Source organism: Brassica rapa, chromosome A10, assembly GCF_000309985.2.
Source record: "Brassica rapa cultivar Chiifu-401-42 chromosome A10, CAAS_Brap_v3.01, whole genome shotgun sequence".
Taxonomy (NCBI): domain Eukaryota; kingdom Viridiplantae; phylum Streptophyta; class Magnoliopsida; order Brassicales; family Brassicaceae; genus Brassica; species Brassica rapa.
Genome location: NC_024804.2, coordinates 18,374,682 through 18,397,808, shown reverse-complemented (window position 1 = coordinate 18,397,808; position 23,127 = coordinate 18,374,682). Strand labels below are relative to the sequence as shown.

Here is a 23,127-nt window from a genome sequence, read left to right as displayed (position 1 = left end):
ATTTTGAATCCTTGTGATGTGCAAAAAGCAAGAAAAAAAATAGTGTGTATTGAAATGTAAAAAGTCTTCTTTATTCAGTTGTGTTGAGATAAGTTCTCTTTAAGCTCTGATTCAAAATACACATTTTTTTCTTCTACCTGTTAACTGATCTAAAGGTAAAACCAAAAGCTTCATCATCTACAGTCTTCACCATCAAACCTGATGTTGCTTAGGCCATCAGGTCTGATAAGTGAGAGCTGACAGAAAATTTAAGCCAACCCTTCTTCTCCACTTTCTTCAAACACGGTTGCAACACAAGCCCAATCACTACAGCAGCAAGACTCACCCCAGCAACTTTCAAGTCGGAAAACGCCGCAATGAAACCAATCAGCACAGTCGGAGGCACACACATGATCACCGACCCCAAAACCCCTACAGGTATCTTAAAAGGCCGCGACGCAGCCGGATACTTCACCCTCAGCCTCACAAACGCTACAAACTCCAACACCATCCCAAAACAGTACAGCAAATTCTCCGCAGCCACAATCTCCTGGAAGCTCAACCACGACAACACAACCACCCCAGAGGCTGAGAACAGTATCCCAACCCAGGGAGTTCCGTACCGCGATCTTCTAGCAAAGACTTCGGGTAGCATCCCTCGCTCAGCCATACCGAGAAGCTGAAACGAATCGCTACTCATCTCAGCTAAAAACATCCCCATGTTGGAGGCAGCAGCCGCCGCTCGAATCCACCAACCCAACCACCCTCCTCCTATCACTTTCCCTACATCAGCGAAGTAACCGTCGGTCCAACGCCTCTGATCAAGAGGCAGAGCTCCTGTCCCGGACAAAACCGGGAAGATATAAGATAACACAACTAAAAGGAGAGCATAAAAAAGAGCTTTCGGTAAAGTTTCACTCGGGCTAACAACCTCTCCGGAGAGAGTACCAATCGAGTCCCAGTAGTTAAGGTTCCAGAACAGAGTGTTGAGATACAAACCAAAGTCTACACCTTTCATCTTCTCACTCACCACCAGCCAACGTAAAGGCTCAACCTTTGGAATCGACACTAAACACATCACCACAAAGGGTAAAATCGAGAAAACACCGATCGCAACAGCAGCTACACCAACTATACTCAACCCTCTGTAGTTTAAATAAGTCAACGCGAAAGTCAACGTGATAACCGAAGCGACACGTGGAAGTCCAGAGGAGATAACCGGTAAACCGGATTGGAGATAGTCGAGGAAGAGGATGGGGTAGAGAGCGTTGTCTATGACGCCGCTAAGCCATTTCACCCAGCCTTGCTGGAACCCCCAGTAAGGTCCTAACGCGGAGGAGACCCAGACGACGTAGCCGCCGTTCTCCGGGAACATGGTGCCCATCTCGGCGGTGATGAGCGCTTCAGGGATGCTCCATATGAATGGGAAGATGATGAGGCCGAGGATGGAGACTAACGGTCCCGCTGCTTTGACGGTGACTTCGATACCGAAGGGGCCGCCGGAGACTTCGTGGAAGATTAGGAAGATTAGTGGGAGGAGAGAGATTTTGCGGAGGTTGGTGGTGGTGGCGGAGGGTGGTGTTGGAGAGGGAGGTGTGAGGGAGATGCTGACGTGTCCAGGAGGAGGAGGAGGTGGAGGAGGAGGGGAGTTTCCGGTGGGCTTATGAGCTTCGGAGCGTAGACTCGAGGAGCTGAGGTCAGTCATCGAAAGTCGTTATGGAGGAAGTTGCTTCGTTATGCATTAAAAACAGAGACGGAAGAAAAAAAGAAAAAGTTGAAAGCGAGTTTTTTTTTTTTTTTTTATAATGCTTTTGTGAGATTGAAAACAGTTCACAGAATCGCTATCGTTGTTGTGTTTTGGATGGATTCAAATCAAGAAAGGATTTACAAACACATAACTCCACTCTCCACAGTCCTCACCTTAATATATTAGTGTACGAGTGGTGGGATAACGGTAAAACCTATAAAATAGTAATAATAAACACTTTTTTGGTCGGTCATGATATATATACACGGTTACAACGTTTTTGTTTTTGTTAAAATAATATACACTAGTTTAGGAAACATTAAGTAGTACTCCTTTTACAAAAACTAGTGGTTTTCCGGCGCGTATATAAAAATTATTATTTAGGTATATTATATGATAACTAAATATTTGACTGCTAATATATAATTGAATTGAATTTTATAAATTTAATGTAAATATTGATTTGACATTAACATAATATTTACCAAAAATATCATAAATATTTTTGTTCTATTGATTTTTAATTTTGAATTTTTTGAAAAAGATAACTAAAATTTGAATATCTTTCTGTGCTTTACATGGTTTAGTAGTTTTCTTTAATATTTGTTTTTATGCTTTTATTGTTATATGTTTTTTTGGTTTTAAAGTTTTTATGTGGTCCTTTAACATTTATTTAATTTTGGGTGCACCTTATATTCTCCTTCAAAGGTCAACGTATACTTGTAGGCTTTCAATTTTTTTTGTTTTGCACTCTTTTATCAGATTATTTTTTTAAAAAGGTTGCCTAGAACGCTCAAAGAGATTTTATAAAACAACACCAACCCAAAATTTCCAAAACAATAACAGAAACATTGCCATCATTGCAAATTTGCAGACAATACCAATCTATGAAGGACATCCATTTAGAAGATGTACTCAACGTTCTAGTAAATAAAACCATGTTGTGTCATGTTTGATATCCCTTCATTGAATTCAAGCAATGCCATTATGTTTTATAAAGGAAGTTGTCCCATTGCATATACGAAACATGGATAGTACCAAAATCCTTGATAAAATTGTCCTCCCAAAGATATAGTGTTTTTGCAGAAAGCCAACAACTCGTCCATCTCACTAACTCAGAAAATTTATGGGAATAAGTAAATCTGGCAGAAAAAAATGAAGCAAATTTTAACATCAAAAGTCACTAACAAAAGTTCCAATATTTTCCAAAAACACCAATACACAGAAAAAGCAAAAGTAACAGGAATCTAACTTGTATGTTTCCTACATGGCCACATTGATATTTCGATTCTCTCACGGTGATCGATAAATTCCTAATTTTATTTTCCAAACAAAGAATTTACACTTTTTTCTTTTTATGATTATGATAAAAATCTATACCAATATACGGCTGTCAAAATCTTATCAAAACTGTTTCTAATTCATCTTCGGAAAATAAATTCACATTCCCTTGCAAGACCTCACTGAGAGTTACCTCTTATGGCTTCAGTTCTTCGGCTGTTTGTATTCTCTCTACATTTTCTCCCAGTCATCCCTGTGAAAATCATAATCTCAAGGGTATACATATGCCTGAAACGCCTCCAACTCCCAATGTATCTAGCTTTGCAGAGATCTTGGCTCGTGATCACTCCACCCAAATTCAAGAGCAGTCGAATGAGTTACTACCCTAATCAGAGCTGGAATACTGGTATTTGTTGTTATCTCCAACAGAGAAAGAGTTTGTTAACTCGAACTGATTGGTGTACATCTGAAGCTTCTCTTCCACGAAACTCACATCACCAAAGCAGCCGTGTCTCATGTTTTCAAAAGAGTTGTTGCAGTACTGACTCAATGTGTTGACGGTGTTGAGCTTTTGTTTGGCTTACCCATTGGCTTCTTAAGATGTCTTAGGAGTATGACATTTCTTGGAGACGCAAGGGACTATCTCCTCTGGAAAATCTACCTTAGCTTTATCACCACGGATCCTGCATGCAGTTACATCATAAGCTCTTGATTATTCCTGAGCGGTGTTGAATGTTCAAAGCAATTCTCGAGAGCCTTTTCTATAATTACATATGTCAGCGGCCCAATTTTCCCAAGGACGCAGCCTAATCCTATGTACCGATTCGTTCTCTTTCTTTTGGCAGATTTCTCATTGGATTCTACTTTTTTGTTGGCAGAAACTGAACCTAATGGAGTAAAATCACACAATATCAATCAATTATAATAGACTAAGAAATCAAGATCGGAAACACTCATAAACAAAACTGCATCTTTCGACGGGCAACATGATTTGGACATGGACAACAATATAATCAACATAGTAACAAAACAGTTAAAATCAACCATTTCCGTAGACTTGAAACAGTAGTTGACGCTAGGCACCGAGTAAAAGCCTCTGAAGAAATATCTAGATGAATAAATCATTTCAAAAAAAGGTTTTATATGATCATATAAATTTAGATGATATAAACTGTCAATATTCCAAGGAATAAAGAAAGGCTAATAAGCATGTAATAAAAGAACAAAGCTATAAAAGGTTGAATATGAGGTACTGTTATTTGTTTGTTACCTCGATCATTGAAAGAGTTTGTTGCCATTAACCGGTACCAGTTCATCAGAAGAAACAATGCATCCAATCAATAAACCATGTATGGCGGGATGCTGTAGCCAAAGAACTGCAGATTTGACACACGCCCCTGACGAAGGTGGGTTCATATATTATGTACATAACATAATCTGGAGTTTCACCAAACAACTACATAAGTCTAAAAACACCTAAAAAGAATCAGAGAGAGTTGTTCTGGTTTACCTTCATGAATTCTCCATCTAGCTCCTTAGAAGCTCAGTTTACAGGACACCACACCACACAGTAATGTGAAACATGAAAAGTCGTGCTTGATACCGCCGAGAAAGAAAATTTGCCAAAGAGCATTGAAAATACATTATAGGTTACAATTGTTCATTCTAGTTGCACCAGTTACAGAACACAGAGATATTATAAGTTAAGTATAGGCTCTACCACCATCTGTGCAGCTTCAGAAGCTAGAACATGAGTCAGTTTAGCGACTTCTGTAGGTCTAGTCTGCTTCCTCCGGTTTTCGATCAGAATCAGCCAGAACTTGACATGTAGATCACCAAACCAATCCAAATCAACGATTACTGAAAACATATGATGAAACATATAAAACTTAAGAAAACCCTTTGACAAAAAAAAAACATATAAAACTTTTAAAAGGACGACATATTAAAACGCTAACCTGAGGTCGTAGACGTCACCAAGCCTTCGACTTGTCAATTTTTGCTGGTAGCAAGACAATTTTCCATGGCCGGCGCATCGTTAATCTTCAGATCCGAAGTCTCAGCTCCCCGTCTTCAGACTCCAATCCAAGACTTAAAACTTAATTTTGATTTTTAATCGTCAGAAAAATGTTTACAAACTTAGAGCCATGAAAGCAATCATGTAGAATTCAGATTCCAAAACAACACAAAACAGACAGAAAAGATCAAAAGAAAAAGCGATTGATTACCGTAGATCTTGTTGGGAGCTTCGAGCTCGAGGAGATTAGGTTGTGGTGAATCATGTGAAATAAATATATCTGTTAAGACGGCATATATAGGGTGATACACTGATACGCTGAGGGATTTGTATCATGGATATGAAAAATCAGAAAGGAAGAGGAACAAACAATATCGTTACAAAGAAAGCTATTGATGGACTTCATTTGAATAACAATCCCTAGATGCTTACTTAATGAGAAAGGGAAACGTTGAATCTCTCCGCTTTCAGATCGTGAAAGAGAAACGAAGAAGGCTAAGAGCAAACAGAATGGGCTTACTGGGCCATTGACATCAACATTTGTGCTAAAAAAAGTTTGAAGCCCAACAACCCACAACCCAGATGACGTGTCAAAAAAAAAATCTCCTGATTGGTCAATTTTTTTATCTGACGTGGGATGCTTCAGAGGCCTTTATATTTAGCTTTTAGTATAGTTTAGATAAATAAATAATAAATAGTACTCCTAATACTGTATATAAATGAATTTGCAGGACATTAAATAAATAAGTCTTTTTTTTGTGCACTCGCATGAATTAAATATAGTCTACTGAGCAAAAATAATACTCTCTTTATTGCTAAATGATGCATTTTTTTGTGTGTGTTTCACACATATTAATATATTTATAAAATTGATTATAAATATACTATTTTATGTTTTAGCTATTTTTATAAGTTTAAACCAAAAATATTAAACACATGTAATTATTTTATTGAAATTTCCAATTTACCATTATTATCTACAAAAAGTTGAGGGAGTAATAATGATTAACAACAGTCTTCTATTTAAGTACAGACTTCAATTAAGGTAATTGCCCCAGTTTTAGAGCCCATGTAAATCTAGGCCTTGGGTTCTAATCTACTCGCTATTGTTCTTACAGATTAGTATGGGCCAGGCCCATGAAAATAGTCTTAATAAATGGGCCTTGGGTTCTAATCTACTCGCTATTGTTCTTCTTCTTATTACATCTCTCTCTAGAGTCTACATGTCTTGACGCATAGTGTTGTTTTGAAAACCATTGATGCTGACTTCAATCCATCTTTAGCACCACTGATCAAAATGGCTGGCGAGTCCTCTAATCCTGGCACCGTCGAAGAGATCTTCAAGGATTTTAGAGGTCGTCGCTCTGCTTTTCTTCAAGCTCTCTCCGTAGGTAGTAGACACACAACCTCTCATTCTCTCTAGATACTTCTTTTTGGCGATTTATTCTACGCAGTTTCTTTCCTTTTTTAACAGATGTTGACAAGTTCTACTCTTTATGCAATCCTGGTAAGTATGTATTTGTTTTTAATGTTAAAGCTTCATAAAAAGATTAACTTTTTTGCTGCTCTGTTTCACTTGTTCTTGAGCGATTTGGTCTTCATGGTTCACCATTGTGGCTTTTATGTGTTAAACGTTTTGCTTTTGTAGAAATGGAGAATCTGTGTTTGTATGGACACCCGAATGGGACGTGGGAAGTGAATCTTCCAGCGGAGGAAGTGCCTCCTGAGCTTCCAGAGCCAGCGCTTGGAATCAATTTCGCAAGAGATGGCATGCAGCGTCAAGATTGGCTCTCCTTAGTTGCTGTCCACAGTGATTGTTGGTTGCTCTCTGTTTCCTCCTACTTTGGCGCTCGGCTTAGTCGCAATGAGAAGTATGTAAACTTCCTTTTACGCATTGTTTCTTGCTTGGTTTGGTATTCTCATGTTTGAACAATTATCAGTGAGAAGACAAGAATGTTCTGTAGGATGAAATATATAAACCTTTTGTGACAGTAGTCAAGTTTGTAAGGAATAATACATGAACTAGTTTGCTTTCCTTTTTTAGATTATGTTCCTTATGAACATTTAAGATGGCATGATGTTTGATATTCACTATTTTACATATCCCAATAGCTTGTGAATGTAGCATGCTGCTCTGAGTTTAATGCTGCTATGTCTATGAGCTTATGTTTTATTCTCTATTCGATGATTAGGAATCGCCTATTCAGTCTGATCAACGATCTTCCAACTCTCTTTGAAGTAGTGACCGGTAGGAAGACCATCAAAGATAAACCAAGCATGGATCATGAGAGCAAATACCAAAACGGCTTAAAGGTATATAAATTAACTCTCCAACAGCTAAGCTTGTTACTGTTAATAACCTGAAAGGCTGAAAGAGACTTTTTTCCACAAAGAAAGAGAAAAGGGCTTAGGAATCTTTTTGGTTTGGTGTAGAGATCAATTGAAGGAGAGATGAAGATCACAAGGAAGTTAATGGAAGAGAGCTGCGAAGACGAAGAAGACGAGCATGGAGATACACTATGTGGAAGCTGTGGAGGACACTACCTAAACGTCGAGTTCTGGATATGTTGTGATGTATGTGAACGTTGGTACCATGGAAAGTGTGTGAAGATAACACCAGCCAAAGCAGAGAGCATGAAGCAGTACAAATGCCCTTCTTGCTGCACTAAGAAAGGAAGACAGTGAGTGATGGTAAAGTTCTGTGTTGTTGACAGTGAGTCGATATAGAGAGACATCAGCCGGTTCATCAACTTTTGATCAGTGATACCTTTATTCCCTTGTGTTGTATGTGTATCAACTCTAATTTGATCGTTTAAATGAGTAATCATAGATTTTGGTTTTAAGAGACGAACTACAATTTAATTACACACAATGGTCTCTCTCCTAAATTTTTCATAAAAGCGATGAAACATAGTAAAAAACTTTGAAAGACGGTCACAACAGCCTCTTATAAAGAAGGGAAACAGAAGATCAAATCAGCTCGCAAGCAACTTCTCAAGTTTAACATGGTTGCTCTCTGTGGTCAATCTATTTTACAGATTTGATTGTTAAAAAAAATAAATATGAAATAGAGTTTTCACCTGTGGGAAACATAATTTATGTACGCACGAAGATTGTGACAATGACTACGTAAACATGCACATGAAGCAAACAGTGTGGCAGCTTTCTCAAATGTTCCACCATTTTCGCTTCTCCATTTGTTTAGCGAGTTCATGTGCCATGGATGCAAAGTTCTCAGCACCGTCTTGGAGCTCAGCTGTTCGTTGGCTGATCCTCTGGTATTATAAAGGCAAATAAAATATGTTTCGTAGTTAGGATCAATGTGTTATACAGCTTCGCAACATGTAAGGCCGAATGAAGATGAAAACTCTGCCGCATAAGTTATTACCTCGAGTTTTTCTCCGCGCTCAAGAAGTTTGTCCTTTGCTTGTGAAGCTATTGCTGAGGTTTCCTGAAAAAAATTACCCATTTATGTTAAGAATAGAAGCCAAACTTCTCTTATGGGTATATAGTCGCATTGGTTATTGACTCACCCCTGCTTTTCTGTACTTGGCCTTTATTTCATCAACTGTTCTTGTTTTGGGTTGTGCATCGCTGGATGCACCCTCGAACAGTCTTTCCTTATCTGTTCTTTTGTCTGCAAAATAAACTTTAGATTCAACTGATGCGTTCGTAACGATAATAAACACATGCAATAATAAAACTTGAGGCAATCTGATATGTTTACCTTTCTTTTCTTTTTTGTCTTTCCCGGTTGAAGGCAATATGTTTGTAGGTTCATCTATCTCGATGTCATCTACGGAAAAGCAATTTTAGTCACAGGCCGGAAACAGGGAATGAGTATAACTTGGTGTAAATATTACAAACCTATGTTTAGCTCGATAATCTTCTCATCGTCACCACCAATAGCAGAAGGCTTTAGGTATGGTGGACTAGAAAAGATGTTCCCCAGGTGGGAGAAATCTTGTACTTGCTCCACCTTCTGTTCATTGCTTGATCTGAAGCCTTTGATAATGCCACTCAGGAATTTGGGAGTGCCATCCTGTGATTACAGAAACTTTATAGCAAAATCATGGAGCTTATGAAAAAAGGGTTCACATGTGAAAACAGAACATACGTTGTTTTTCTTATGGACAGGGAAATGGCTAAAGGTAGCGTCAGCAGCGGCTGCAAGGACTTTGTCATGAAGCATAGGTAAAGACTCCGGAAGTCTGAGATGAATACAAAGCTAGGTATTAGTAAGTTTAACTGCTACTTTGCTAGCTAATCATGAAAAATTAATAGTTCTATTCATTGGGAAAATATGTATGGGACAGAAGACAGTCATCCAGTACCTGAATCCGTTTGCGTGGGCCAGAAACGAAAGGATGGCAACTTCACAACCATTCACCTGTAAATTTAGCTTTTAGTCCTAAACGTATCGGATATTAAATATTCTCTCATAGTATTAAATACATGCTAACTTATAAATCAAGATCTAACTTCACAATTAATACATTGCATTCAAAACTCAAACCTATAAAGGCCCATACAAAATTGGTTAACATGCAAGTATATTAAGAAGTCTCACCAGTAAGACATGGCCGAAATCATCCGAACATACTGTCTTCTCCATGTTAGGCTTAAAGTTCCAACTAAGAAGTGACAGCAAAGAGCTCTCTCCTGCAACTTCAAGATTCGGAAACGATCTGTTCATATAACCAAACTAGCTGATTACTCTGAGCAATTTAAGGATCATCTTTAACGGTATACTTGTGGTAGCCAATTAGAACATCACCTTATTTCAATATGCCCTGTTTTGTAAAGCAATAGTACTGCACATTCCCTTCCATCCTTTTTCAGGGTCCCCATCCAGCAACACAGCCTTGGAAGATTTACCTCCATAATGCTCTCAAGACTTCCCTAGGTATTGAAAGCAAGTCCTTGTTATCAGAAAACGCCAGCAAGATATTTTAGGAATCACAAATCAAGATAGATCCTCTAATATACCTGAGATAAAGACTTTAAAGAATACAAGCGCAGTGCATCCTCAGAACACATGAGAAATAATGAATTCTCAAATATCTGATCAACAAATTTTGTTTCTGTGACAGCGTTATGTTCACCAGCTGGTGAATGACTCTCACTTGCATTGATCATATGAGATTTTTTCTCATGTTTTTCGCTGGGCATCTCAGAGTTTTCATAGCAGTTCTCTGCAAAATACAATTTTCTATATATTTACTAGATGCGTAAGCGTAAGAAACACAGAGTTTTATGTTGTATAAGAAAATATACCTATAATGTGCATACGAATCGCAGTTGGATTCTTCAGAGGTTTCAAGCATGAGGCGAGCATTTTCCCACTATTGCCATCGAAAAGAATGGTCTGCCCATCCTTGGTCATTGCACACAAAATTAAATCATCAAGAGCTTCGGAGCTTATGGAGTTCTGATCAGTAGGAACTGGCGAGGATTTTACACAGAGTGACTCGATCGGGGAACCGGTGTCAGATAAGCTATTTGTAACGAAAATTACTGATGGCGCACCAATGTCGAGCATTGCAACCTGAAATATGAAATGAAAAGTAGAAATATGAAATGAAAAGTAGAGCGGCTATACGCGGAGACTTGGAAGTTAGAAAAATGTTAAATCCTTACTCTGCCACATTTAAATCCCACAGCAAGCCTTCTTGTAGACTGTACAAATCGTAGGGTGCAAACTGGGGAACTCAGGAAGGAGTACGCAAAAAGCCATTGAGGTCCATCTTCTTGATGTAAATGGTGAGCTACAAGTAATGAGCCTACAGTATGAGTTAAAACAGAAAGAAAAATTGTAGAGTCAACGTTATAAAGATTCGCTGTGCAAGTCCCAAACCTTTTTTGTCAGTGTTGGTAACAACTTCCAAAGTGCCTCCACTTTTATGGCCGATCAGCTTGAATAGGCGAACCTACAGAGCCAGAAAAGTGAGAGAAAATCAGGTATAAACTAAAACCTGGAATCAAGAAAGTATCAACAGAAACAGGTATTCTTACCATTCCACTTTCGTTACCAACAGCCAAACAAGAAGTCTTAGGACAGAAGGAAATTGCTGTTACTGATGCATCTACTCCAGTTATGTCAATACCATTTGCCTGATCATTGGTAAAGGATGAATTAATTGGCTGAAGGAAAAATTCTTAACAAAGTCAAGATAAACGTCAAAAGAAGGAAAGTTACAGCCTCCATACATTTGGCTTCAAGTTGTAAATGAGAGACAGACATGGATAGGTTGCATCCCATATTCGCACAGACCCATCTTGATATCCTGCTATGTACAGTCTCTCAAGCTTGTAGTCATCAAGGTGGCTTGGAACACCACCTGTTAGAGGCCATTGTGCACTTTCTCCAGATGGAGTACGTGGCGTTCGAGATTTTGCAGCTACGACTATCTATCAAGAATAAGATATAAATTAACAGCCTCACTTTAGGAAGCAAGAACTTGGGAAATTTGTGAAGGGACTACCTCGGATAAAGCCAGTGACAGCTTGTCATTCACATTTAATGCAGCAAACGCTGCTACTGTCATCCGTGGATCCATCGTCGGTACAACCATCGGATATGGCAGCGGAGAAGCAGAACTATTATTCTCTTTTTGAGACATCAGAGAGGCCAGAGAGGTATCATCATACGCTTGCAATTGTCCTGGATTTGTCAGCAGGAATAAAAACACCCCACTTTGCCTTGAACTAGCAATTGGAGACAATACCATATCAGCAAATGAACCACTAAGGGTCAAGTCCACACGGCCAACACATTTCAGACCTCCCAAACCAGAAGACCAATCAAGAGCCAACATCTGCATAAGATCAGTAAAAAGACATCATATTAGGATATAAGTTTGCATATGCAAGGTAAGAATTCATTTCTGGGTTTCTCTTGTACCACCAAAAATGCAACATGTTTAGAAAAAAAAAGTCCTTCAATGTTTTTATTTAGACAGATGATCAATTTATATTTCCCTTAAGTGCAACAATCTGGGACTATGAAACTTTTAAACACAGTGCTGCGTTCTTACCGTGAGTACTTCATCAGAGCCAATGATATCACCACCATAGATAAAGAGCTTTCCACCACAATTCTTGCGAGTCACATCCAAACACCAATGCATAACAATGACAGGAAGTCTTTTCTCAGCTGAAGACAACTGTAACTTAACAGCATGATTAGATGTCTTTCCCTTTTGCCCCTCAGAAAAGTCCCAAAATAATATATCTCCATCCACATAACCAACACCAAGAACTGAACCATCAGCTGATGCCCAACACAGAGAACTTATCTCTTTCCCATCTAGTTCAAGATCAGAAAGCTCATCGTGTGAGGCTTCCAGAGAATCATTGGCTGTCTTACCCTCCATAGGTAGATCTTTGTTCCCTCGAACTAAAACCACACGATCTTCTGATGCATCCCAAAGAAAAAGTAATCCATTTGAAAATGCAATCAACAATCTGCAGGATAATTATTTAAAATTCATTATAAAGTTAATCATAAGAAGATGGTCTTCTAGCTTATTATTGCTAATAAGACACTGCAATAGCATAGCAAAAAGAAGGTAGAAATGAAAATGCTTTTTTTATTTCTTCCAGCTACAAAACTTTCAGATGGTATTCTAATTTAAACATTAACGGTAGTTGGGAGCAGGAAAATAAAGTATTGATCGAGGCAGTAAGAACAGACCAGCTTATTTGGTACTTAAATATGTGATTTTACAAATACTAGGACAAGCTCAAAGAGTCAGATTCAGAGCAGAAATGCATTCCAATATTCCATCTACAGGTCACAAGAATAACTACACAAAACAACATAAATTTGTTCTCACCTAGTTCCCCTTGAAGAAGGCTGAGAAAGAAGTCCAACAACAGGATAGTCAATAGGTGATGAAAGCCCTGCTGCTTCTGAAAAAAGAGAGAAACGGGAGAAAATACGTTGAAAGAAGAATTAAAATGCAACATGGAAGGTCTTTTGTGTTTGCATCTAATTCGAAATAGCACGAGGATATGATACTCATATAAACTTTATACGAAAACGGTAACCAGGCAATATTTTACTGTGCCAATAGTTAGGTGAAGGCATATATATAGACATTAACTAAGAAACTAACTAAAAACTCCATCCAGAAAACTAAAACTTTCTAAACTTATTAAAGTTACTAGACACATTTGATCATCAGGTTGAAAAGAGATACCCCATACCAGCTAAAGCATCAGTTGGAACATAATAAGGAAGCTGCACTAATTTTCCTTCATCAGCATTGTACTTTACAACAGACACCATACCGTACTCATCACCAACATACCTGTGAACGAAGTAATAAACTAGTTAATGACACCATAGTAAGTGTTCATAGAATAGCATTGCTGCTAATTGCCATCTTACATGTAACCGGTGCCATGAAGGATTGAAAATGCGGTGATGTTTGACTCCCAAAGTAGGCTTGATGCTGTCTTTCTAAGATCCAAGTCCCAAACCTAATAAATAATGAATTTTTTTGGATGCGCTCGATCAGATGGGTTGTTGAAAAAAAACGAAGGACTGGGCAATTACAAGTTGAGAGTGAAGACATCTCTGGATATTACAGAAATTTCAAACATCGTACAGAAATGGTACCTCGATCTCGTTGTCATTTGAGATGCTGACCAGAAAGCCTTGATTCTCAATGAACTATAAAGAAATAGATATAATGTCAGATGGAGTTATAGATACTTGGGATCAGGACTGCGATAATAGCCTCCCATCAAACTAAGAAGAGAGCAGAATATAACAACAAACCTCCAAGTTTTTGAAAGGTAACTGCTTAGGAGATGAAAGAATCGCCTCAATGTTATCACCACCAATCACTTTGATCCTTCCATCTCTGTGAAAGGTTTGCAAAAAGAACAATAACTTTTAAGTTCAAATAAAACTAAACCAAAAGAGATGATTTTTTCTATCATACATAGGTATTGTAGTAACTATAATAACTAGAGAAAGAATCAATTAGCAAACTTTTAATAAGTAACCCCTGCATTTCAATCATAATGTTGAAGAAAACAAACTTTCTAAGCAGTAGCATGAACACTTACAGTGTTCCCACAGCCAAGAGGCATTGAATAGGGTCAAAAGCAAGAAGAGACGCCGTCGAAGGTATCCCGTAGTGGGAGACAATATGAGGATCCAAGTCTTCTGCTATCAAACATCCCTGCAAAGATAGTATATATGCGTGATGCATTTTATAAGGTTAAAAAACTATGAATCAAATCCTTTATTAGACTCTCTCTCTCTCTCTCTCTCTCTCTCTCAAGCAATACCCGTGGCGGAGGAGCTGGAGCAGGCTTCTGAGCAGCTCCAGAGGCTTTCTGCAGAAGTTTCTTGGCGAACATCGAGTCAAATCGATAAAAGATGAGCCGATCGCTCACTCTTTCTTCGGGGATTAGCTTGAGGGAGAGAAATTTCGAATCTCTCAATCGAGACGATGCATCAAACGGAGAAGGCGAGCTTGTGGAAAACGAATTGGTCGTGTGAGAAATTTTAATCGCAGAAGAGAAAGATTCGATTTGAGAGAGAAAGAGTCAGAGAGAAGAAGATGATGACCCGATTTGAATTTCAGAGTCATGCTGCCGTGCCGTCCGTGTTTTCTCAAACCGGTTTCCGGTTTGACCATAACATTCGGTTTCTGCGCTCGGTTTCCTGAAGAGTGATGAGTATAACTGTGACCATTGGGCCAACAACAAGGCCCACTAAGATAACTTTTCCTGTTCGATTAACATGAACCGGATTTGTTTCGGTTTAAGGTAGAGAGATTTGGTTTGGTTTAACAACATTGAGAGAATAGACCGAACAGAACAGAACATAACAAGGCAAAGGCAAAAGTCGCCGTTGGGACCAAACATAAACTGCCCGTACGGTTGCTGACGTCACCGCCTGTCATCAATGTCAGGCACACAATTATCCCATTCTCCAACTTTTCTTCTTTTTCGTTTCGTTTGTTTCTTCTCCTCCGTTGCGCACTGTTAGAAGCAAAGAATGGAGACGACGACGCCTCCTCCTCCTCCGGCAAAGCCTTGGCAACCTCATTCCACTGTCTCCCATCGTCAGCCTTCGGGACGAGAAGACTGGTGGACCGAAGACGCGACTGCAACACTGCTTCAAGCGTGGGGGCATCGTTACGTCAGACTCAATTTCGGGAATCTCCGGCAGAACGACTGGAAACAAGTCGCCGACGCTGTGAACTCGAGCCACGGTAACGGCCGTCCGAAGACGGACACTCAGTGTAAGAGCCGGATCGATACTTTGAAGAAGAAGTACAAAGCTGAGAAAGCCAAGCTCTCTCCGTCGGCTTGGCGTTTCTTTGACCGCCTCGACGTCTTGATCGGTCCCGTCTCGAAGAAACCTGCGGAGGAAGTTGTCAAGTTAGAGACTTCAGAGCCTTATCTGAGTTTAACTGGTAACAAGCATAGGGAAAGCTCTCTTGAAGATGATGATGAGGACGAGGCTGGGGACTGGGGCTTCGTCTCTAGGAAGTATCCTCGTCTGGAAGAGGGAGATCTGAGTGAAGAGTCGGCGTGTAAGGAACTAGCTAGAACAATTGTGAAGCTGGGGGAAGTTTACGAGAGAGTGGAATGTAGGAAGCAGAAGATGATGATTGAACTGGAGAAGCAAAGAATGGAAGTTGTTAAGGAGCTAGAGTTAAAAAGAATTAATATGTTGATGGAGATGCAATTAGAGCTTGAGAAATCAAAGAACCGGAAACGTGAGAGGGTGGTTCAGGTAAGAACATAACTCCATGTTTCTATGCATCATTTCTCATCAGCAAAATCTCATTGCATTTTGTGTGAAAAATGTCATGTTCTGTAATCAGACCTCTTGTAGAGCTTGTGGTTTGCACTTTAGGTAATAACTCTGTGTGTTCACGTGTCTTAAGCAACCAAAAGTTCATTGATGTAGATTATTTGATGAAGCTTAAAACTTACATGATGAATACCAAATGAATCAATCAATGTTCCTATTATTCTGACAACACTCTCATTGAAGTTTGAACTGTTGGTTATTGTACAGGCGAGTAGTGTGGTGAAGCAATGAAGATGTACTTAACTCTGCTTAGGCTATTTGCAGATTGGAGGAGGGGCCTGTTAGTATTGCTAATCTGTAGGATAGAAGTTAAACAACTCGTTAGGAAGCCTTTTTGTCTAATCTTCTAGCATCATCGTAGGGTACATTATTGTAATTGAGCAGACCACTCTTTAAGTATCCTACAGAAACCAGGTATTTTTGTGAAGTTGTCATTGTATGTATGAATTTATGATCAATGGTTTGTGTGACCTTGTGAAATTGAAAACCAAAAGCTCCTAAAAGCCAAAATGTGATAAGAGAAGCGGAAGCTTTAGCACTTCTCGATCTTAAAACGTTGTGGTTGCTCTAGAAAACACATGAGCTTAAATGTTAGTGTTCAAATTGTGTCACCATAATGAAACAAAACGTTATGTGTCAACTCTAGTCGAAACCCTTCTTATTCAAAGACACATGAAAACAATAATCCCGGTTTTAAGTAAAAGTTTTGTCAAGAAATTTCCAAATCGACCAAAACCGACTTCTTTCTTCTTCCAGTTTCAATTCCAAACGACGAACATGACACTGCGAGCAGCCACAGCCACGGATATGAAATCATCAAAGATGGTACTAAGATGATGGTGTTGAGAATGTCATGAAAAACCCAGATTTTGCTCTATCGTGTTCTTGTTTCTTCACTATGTGGCAGTAGTTTAGCTGCCATACGAAAATATTACATAACAAAGGGGACAATCAACATCTGTTTAAAGGGTTTAATGATTCTTGATGAGAAGATAGAAGTAACTAACCTCCATGCGAAATAAACTCGTTGGTAACACGATCCCTGCACCTACTGTGCTTCTGAATGTCTCCAGGAACTTGGGAGCAGTGAAGTTGCGATACTTGTTCCCTGATAACTCCGCAATATTCCCAGCACATGCAAACACATGCCCGTGGATTCCTCTCTCCCTGAACCATCTCAACGGGAAATCAAAAGAAAGATCCGCAAATGCAGTCACCGCAACATCACCTCCCACAAAATCCCGCTCATATGTGTCACCACTCTTATCGTCTTCCACTTCCCTCCTTGGCTCGTTAGGACCCAGTCCCCTTGTCTTGAATCCCCATAACGCAGATGGTCCTCCCAAAGAACACACAGGTGATATGTTACCACCCAAGAAGAACCTCTCTGACACAGAAGAACCTCTGCTCTTGTATCCGCTTCCCCATGGAAATGTGATTCCCCCAGATACACCAAAGTTTAGAGCAGAACGGTAAAACCCAAGTGGAACAGCATACTTAAGATCAATTTCCTAACAGGGGTTAATAAAAACACATCTTATCAATCAAAGGGCTAATCAAATCTTTCCATTTAGTGTCACAAAATAGCAAAAAGGATGTTCAGAATCACAAACCTGACGCAAGAACCGAAGTGTACGACTATCAGGCACAAGACCACCTATCTGAGAAGTGGAGACGAAAGAATATCCACGAGTTGGCCTCAAAGACGAGTTTCTCTCGTCAACTTTGAAAGTGTACTTCAGATCAGACACCAAACTATGCCCAATCTGTCTCCTTATCGTTCTCGACGCCATTTGCGTTGGATCAATCAAGTTACGCCACGCAAGCGTGTACCCCAGCTCGTGATTCTTGCTCAAGAGAACACCGAGGGAAACACCAAGAGCTCGTTCTCTGTAAGAAGAAAACTTAAGCCAGTCTTGCGTAGAGAGGTAAAGACGCGAGGTAAACGGAGTAGGACGTCCTCTGAGCCTAGGGAGATACAACCCCAAGCCAACCTCTCCAGAGTTGTCACAGCCATAGGCCAAAGAACTGTCCCAGATATCTCCATGGCCAAAAATGTTCTTGTACTTCAATGAGCCTTCAAGGGTTGATGACCTAGCCTACACAGAACATCACACTCATTGATTCACCTAACGCCAAAGACTCAATAATACGAATCAATTCAAGAAAATGATCACCTAGCCTATACAAAGAACATCACACTCATGGATTCACCCAAGGCAAAGACTCAATAACACAATCCATTCAAGAAAATGATGATCTTGCCTACAAAAGAACATCACACTCATGGATTCACCTAAGGGAAAAGACTCAATAACACAATCCATTCAAGAAAATGATGACCTAGCCTACAAAGAACACCACACTCATGGATTCACATAAGGCAAAGACTCAAGTGATGATTGTTTTAATGGTTTTTGGATTTTAGTTTTTAGATTTTGAATTTTAGTTTTTAGATTTTGGATTTTAGTTTTTAGTTTTTGGTTTTTGATTTTGCAGTAGCTTTTAGTTTTTTGAAAATCATGAATGGTTGCTTTATATTTTGGTTTTTAGTTTTTGATTTTAATATAAAAATATTATTAACACTTTACTCTAAAATAATAAAATATAAAATATTATCATCAAAATACACATAAACTTATTTGATAAAATTATTTCAATACATAATGCTTTTTACATAGGTGATGATTGTTTGGATGATTTTTATTTTGTAATTTAGAATTTAAATTTACATGATAGACAAAAAAAAATTTTGTTTATTTTTTCTTAGTGATTCTTACTATTTTTTGGAATAGTTATCACTAATGTATTTTTGTTGTTTATACTATATTAATGCATAGATATAGATATATTAATAATTTAGCAAAAAGAAAAAAAAATCACGTACATTGCTCAAGGAATCCAAGAAAATGTAGTTTTTAGTTTTTGCTAAGAAATAGGTAGTTATTTCAAAATCTAGTTTCCCTAAAATTTAGGAAATCTATTTTTCAAAAATCTTGATTGGCAAAAAAGTAGCTTTTAGAAAATCAAAAACCAAAAACCATTTTAGAAACTACAAACAATCAACCTCTCAATAACACAATCCATTCAAGAAAAATGATGACCTAGCCTACAAAAGAACATCACACTCATGGATTCACCTAAGGGAAAGACTCAATAACACAATCCATTCAAGAAAAATGATGACTTAGCCTATAAAAAGAACATCCCACTCATGGATTCACGGATTCACCTAATGCAAATGATCAATAACACCAATCAATTCAATATAACGATGAAGCTGATTACCTGCGATTTCGTGGAGGTTACGATTTCAGCTGCGAGAGGGGATTGGCTCTCGACGACCTTGACAACCACATTGGTGGTATCAGGAAGCTCGGGAGGACCAGCGTCTAGCGTAATCTTAACCGAATCGAAGATATCGAGCGCGCGGAGATTGAAATTGGCGACGTTAGCAGCTTCGAGAAGCTCCTGCAACGTAGTGGCTTGCCTCACACCTTCCACCTCGGCTTCGATCACGTGGTCCTTGGTCTTCTCGTTCCCCTTGACGATCACGTCGTGGACGCGCACCGGAACCGGAGCCACTCCCATGCGACGGAAGAGATTCTGCGCGTTGGCTCGACTCGCGGCAGCGTCTTCTCGCGTTTGGGGTTTCGAAGCGGTAGCTTCGTCGTTATCGTCTTCTCCCTCGTAGTCATCTTCTTCTTCTTCGATGTCTTCGAGTTCTTCTTCTCTTACTTCACCTTCGTCGCGGGTGGTGAGATTCGGGTCGGGTTTATCCGCCGGATTCGCCATGAGAAGAATAAGAAATCAACTGAGAGCTTTCGGCAAATCGGTGAATCAATTTGACGGCGTCCCAAAAAAAAAAAGAGTGAATCGAATCCCTTGCTTACCCGGTTAGCTGATTTGGCCGGTTAGTTGGTTATTCCGGTTAACGATTTGGGCCGGAATAGTTGATTAGGCTTACAGAAGAACACAGCAAAGCCTCTTTCTGGATCAGAATATGAAATTAAAATCCCTTGAGTGGGCCCATTAGATGATTAGGCCCGTTAGGTGATTAGAGAACAAAGCAAAGCCTCTTTCTGAATCAGAAGTAAACGAAAAGGTGGAATCTTTTCAAAATTCATATCCCTCTCTAGCTTTCGCTTTCATCAATTCGAGAGTAAGTGAGAACACAACAATGGCGAAGAACGAAAGCGGCTACGAGAGCTTGTTAGCTTCACTGATCGTCGACATCAAGTCATACTCAGGAAAAGACCATCTTCTTCCCTGGATCAGGTAATCTCATTTCTATTGTCTTCACAGTCTGTGTCTGAAGCATCCAAATAAAACCTAATTAGTTGAGTAATGTTTTGAATTGAATGGGTGAATCTAAAACAGAGGTATTAAGAAGATGAAAGAGAGCTTGCCGCCTCAGATACTGAACGAGAAGCTGCCTCGGTTTCTCCAGAAATGTGCTCAGTCGTTTGAGTCTGATAAGAGATATAGGAACGATTCTCGGTATATTCGTGTTTGGTTGCAGCTGGTAATCAACACTTTACCCCCCTTGATTTGGCACGTGGATCACTGTAAATGGTCTCATTACTAACCTGACTTGTAAAAATCAAAGCTTTGAAGAGATTAGAACCTAGAAATGCCTTTTTTTTTTTTACTTTGGGAAGCAACTAAATGATTTTGATTTGAATGGTCTGGAGTTGTTGTCTGGATGATTTTTTTCAGCGTAGATAATTTGTTGATTAGTGAAATTGTGGGTTGTAATGGGTGATTGTTTGGGTAGATGGACTTTGTAGATGATCCAAAAGCTTTGTTAAGGACTATGGAAGCAAACAGTATAGGGACCAAGAGGTCTTTGTTCTACCAGGCATATGCTCTCCACTATGAAAAGTTGAAGAGGTTCGAGGATGCTGAGAAAATGTACCGTCTTGGTGTCCAAAAGTAAGTACCCTTTGTAGTGTTTGGGATGCTTAAGATGAGTGAACCTCTCTATTAGTTTATAAAGGCATGATTAAGATTGATTGACTATGTACCTCTCTTATGCGCTAGCCTTGCGGAACCCATGGATGAGTTACAGAAGTCTTACTTGCAATTCCTTAGTCGCATGGAGAGGCACAAAAGGAAAAAGACACAGGTACCATTGTTTTGATTGTTCAAATCTTTGCATGTTCTCAAGATGTCTCAACTTGTGTTTCCTCTCTGCAGCGTCAAGAGCTAAAAGTGTCTGAAAAGCACCAGAAGGCTGAGAGGTCACAAAAGGAGCCTAGACTGGCCAGCAAGGATGATACACCAGTGTTGAATTTCGTTGATAAGGCCATTGTAGGAAAGCCTGAAGCAGAAAACGCTTGCCATCACGGTTTGGTGGATCCCACGATAAACATGAAAGAAGCCATGAACGCAATCAACAGCATGTTCAAAGAGCCTATTGAAACTGCTCCCCTTCAGAGAAAATCACAACAGAGAAGTCAAGACAAAGAGAATCAAGGCGGATTTGAAGTTTTCGTGGATAAGAATCAAGGCTCCTTTGAGATATTCGTTGATGATGAAAACGATGATGAGACTACGGATGAAAACGATGAGTCCGGAAAAGGTTTTGTCTTTCTCCAACCGAGAGACCATTCACCTGAAAGCTCTGAAGAAGCAGACAGAAACAACAGTCCTCCTCGAGCTAGGTTCAGAGAGGACACAGTTGTTCGTAGGTTTGTGGGTTCAACCATCTCCGAAGAGCCAGCAGTTGAAAATGTCTGCCACCATGGCCTTGTGGACCCTACGGTCAACCTCAAGGAAGCTATGGAGGACATAAACAATATGTTTGGCGAACCGATAGATTTTGTTAGACCCAACCGCTCTAAAAACAAGGGAAAAGCAGTAGTACAAGAGAAGAAACCAGATGCTGCTGCAGGTTTCTCAATACTTGAGGATGATGATGATGAAGCTGAGGAGGAACATCAAGAGACTAATGGGGTGACTCAGATATCGCCTAGAAAAGAAAACGAGCGTGATCTGTTTGAGCCAACAGTGTGCACAAAAGTAGCCTTGGATGAGATCAACAAATTGTTTGCAATGCCAATGGACTTCTAAGGAACAAAGTACTCTATGTTTACTCTCATAGAGGCAAAGTCTGTGGTTTGCGTTCTTGCTTTAATATACTTCTCTGTTGTGTAATGGTGAGAACCATTTGTTGTTGTTGTTTTACCTATGTTTGTCTTAAATTGAAGAAATGTTTTATTTTTTCTAAAAAAAAAATATTGTTAGTGCATGATCTTACACTCAGTTAACTCGATACAAACGAAAGACCTGATGTTCTTGTTTAATATTTTTTTTTGTGGTATGACTGATAGATTTAAATGATCTTGAACTGAGTATGCTCGATTCAAAGGAGTCCCATTACAATATTACACAACACATAACTCATCTTACAAACAATTGGCAAACCATAAAAAAAAGGGAAACATTTTTCTTATATAATTAGTATATTATGATGATCTTCAAAACACACAAACTCGAATCAGTAAGTAGGAGGTGGTGCAGTAGTAGCGGGACAATGATCAGGACGGAAAGCCAATGGACCAGCGGCGTAAACTACAGCTTCATAGTTCTTCCACTTGAGCCTCTTCTCTTCATAACGTAGGGAAGCACCGTCCAGAGCATTGTTAATGTTGGAGAAGAGATTGCAGTCCTCACGAGGTGAAGAGACGAGTTTGGCACGGCAAGCGTGGAGAGGATGGTCTAAGAAATGTGGAGTCATTTTCAAACCTTTGAGCTCACCGTAGAAATGGCCGTACGAATCGGTCTGAAAGACTTTGTAGAAGCTCACTTGCTGCCTGTGGTTCTTGCAAATGATGCTGATTTTGGCTCCGGCTATGGCTTCTGCTCCGCCCAACGACCATGACCCGTACTTGTCGCAGGATTGACAGTACACCATTCCTTCTACCGCCGCTTCCACGGTTTTCACGGCGGGGTATACGGTGGTTGGAGGAGGAGTAGGAGGAGAGTAACCACTGGCCAAAGTCGCCGCGGCAATGAGGATGACGAGAACGGAGAAGGACAAAGGTCGTGCGTCCATGTTTCTTGTCTCTTGGAAAATGTAATATGTATCCACAGTTTCTTGTGATTCAGAGGAGAGAAATGCCCGTATATATAGAAAGATATAAAGACTGGTGTTTTTTATAATTATTTGTGTAATTAATTCACAAAAAAATTGTAAGCCGACATTGTATTAGACGTGAGTGCTACTAATTGAGGAGATTGCATGTCTTGTAA

General features: G+C 39.5%; 7 protein-coding genes across 8 annotated transcripts; 3 read left to right on the top strand and 4 right to left on the bottom strand.

Annotated features, from left to right (window-relative positions):
- Positions 1-49: 49 nt before the first annotated feature.
- LOC103846907 (polyamine transporter RMV1) lies at positions 50-5,980 on the bottom strand. Its single transcript, XM_033281881.1, has one exon. It carries the CDS (start codon positions 1,682-1,684, stop codon positions 209-211), a length of 1,476 nt encoding a protein of 491 aa, XP_033137772.1. The 5' UTR covers positions 1,685-5,980; the 3' UTR covers positions 50-208.
- Positions 5,981-6,199: 219 nt separating this feature from the next.
- Positions 6,200-7,869, top strand: LOC103846903 (PHD finger protein ALFIN-LIKE 1). Of its 2 annotated transcripts, XM_009123911.3 has the most exons (5): positions 6,200-6,415; positions 6,499-6,531; positions 6,673-6,895; positions 7,217-7,337; positions 7,458-7,869. In XM_009123911.3, exons 1-5 carry the CDS (start codon positions 6,322-6,324, stop codon positions 7,707-7,709), a joined length of 723 nt encoding a protein of 240 aa, XP_009122159.1. In that variant the 5' UTR covers positions 6,200-6,321; the 3' UTR covers positions 7,710-7,869. The 2 variants fall into 2 exon arrangements, with proteins under 2 accessions (XP_009122159.1, XP_009122160.1); XM_009123912.3 differs by lacking the exon at positions 6,499-6,531 and having other exon boundaries at positions 6,214-6,415.
- A 74-nt stretch (positions 7,870-7,943) lies between these two features.
- LOC103846904 lies at positions 7,944-14,402 on the bottom strand. Its single transcript, XM_009123913.3, has 24 exons — positions 14,331-14,402; positions 14,106-14,221; positions 13,813-13,897; positions 13,651-13,704; positions 13,420-13,511; positions 13,236-13,339; positions 12,863-12,938; positions 12,062-12,491; positions 11,510-11,842; positions 11,235-11,435; positions 11,040-11,138; positions 10,882-10,954; positions 10,665-10,792; positions 10,302-10,572; positions 10,014-10,219; positions 9,802-9,926; positions 9,595-9,712; positions 9,359-9,414; positions 9,142-9,235; positions 8,892-9,066; positions 8,752-8,820; positions 8,558-8,661; positions 8,413-8,475; positions 7,944-8,299 (listed from the first exon to the last, which is right to left on the bottom strand). The coding sequence occupies exons 1-24, from the start codon at positions 14,400-14,402 to the stop codon at positions 8,192-8,194; spliced, it is 3,252 nt and encodes a 1,083-aa protein (XP_009122161.1). The 3' UTR covers positions 7,944-8,191.
- LOC103846902 (trihelix transcription factor ASIL2) lies at positions 14,401-16,328 on the top strand. The gene is made up of 2 exons (XM_009123910.3): positions 14,401-15,789; positions 16,078-16,328. Exons 1-2 carry the CDS (start codon positions 15,046-15,048, stop codon positions 16,099-16,101), a joined length of 768 nt encoding a protein of 255 aa, XP_009122158.2. The 5' UTR covers positions 14,401-15,045; the 3' UTR covers positions 16,102-16,328.
- Positions 16,329-16,432: 104 nt separating this feature from the next.
- LOC103846901 (sorting and assembly machinery component 50 homolog B) lies at positions 16,433-19,739 on the bottom strand. The gene is made up of 4 exons (XM_009123909.3): positions 19,159-19,739; positions 17,484-17,969; positions 16,878-17,381; positions 16,433-16,785 (listed from the first exon to the last, which is right to left on the bottom strand). The coding sequence occupies exons 1-4, from the start codon at positions 19,663-19,665 to the stop codon at positions 16,699-16,701; spliced, it is 1,584 nt and encodes a 527-aa protein (XP_009122157.1). The 5' UTR covers positions 19,666-19,739; the 3' UTR covers positions 16,433-16,698.
- A 30-nt stretch (positions 19,740-19,769) lies between these two features.
- On the top strand, positions 19,770-22,137 carry LOC103846900 (mitotic spindle checkpoint protein BUBR1). The gene is made up of 5 exons (XM_009123908.3): positions 19,770-20,148; positions 20,251-20,395; positions 20,648-20,805; positions 20,914-20,998; positions 21,070-22,137. Exons 1-5 carry the CDS (start codon positions 20,051-20,053, stop codon positions 21,943-21,945), a joined length of 1,362 nt encoding a protein of 453 aa, XP_009122156.1. The 5' UTR covers positions 19,770-20,050; the 3' UTR covers positions 21,946-22,137.
- Positions 22,138-22,212: 75 nt separating this feature from the next.
- LOC103846899 (non-classical arabinogalactan protein 30) lies at positions 22,213-22,996 on the bottom strand. Its single transcript, XM_009123907.3, has one exon. The coding sequence runs from the start codon at positions 22,928-22,930 to the stop codon at positions 22,373-22,375; it is 558 nt and encodes a 185-aa protein (XP_009122155.1). The 5' UTR covers positions 22,931-22,996; the 3' UTR covers positions 22,213-22,372.
- Positions 22,997-23,127: the final 131 nt, after the last annotated feature.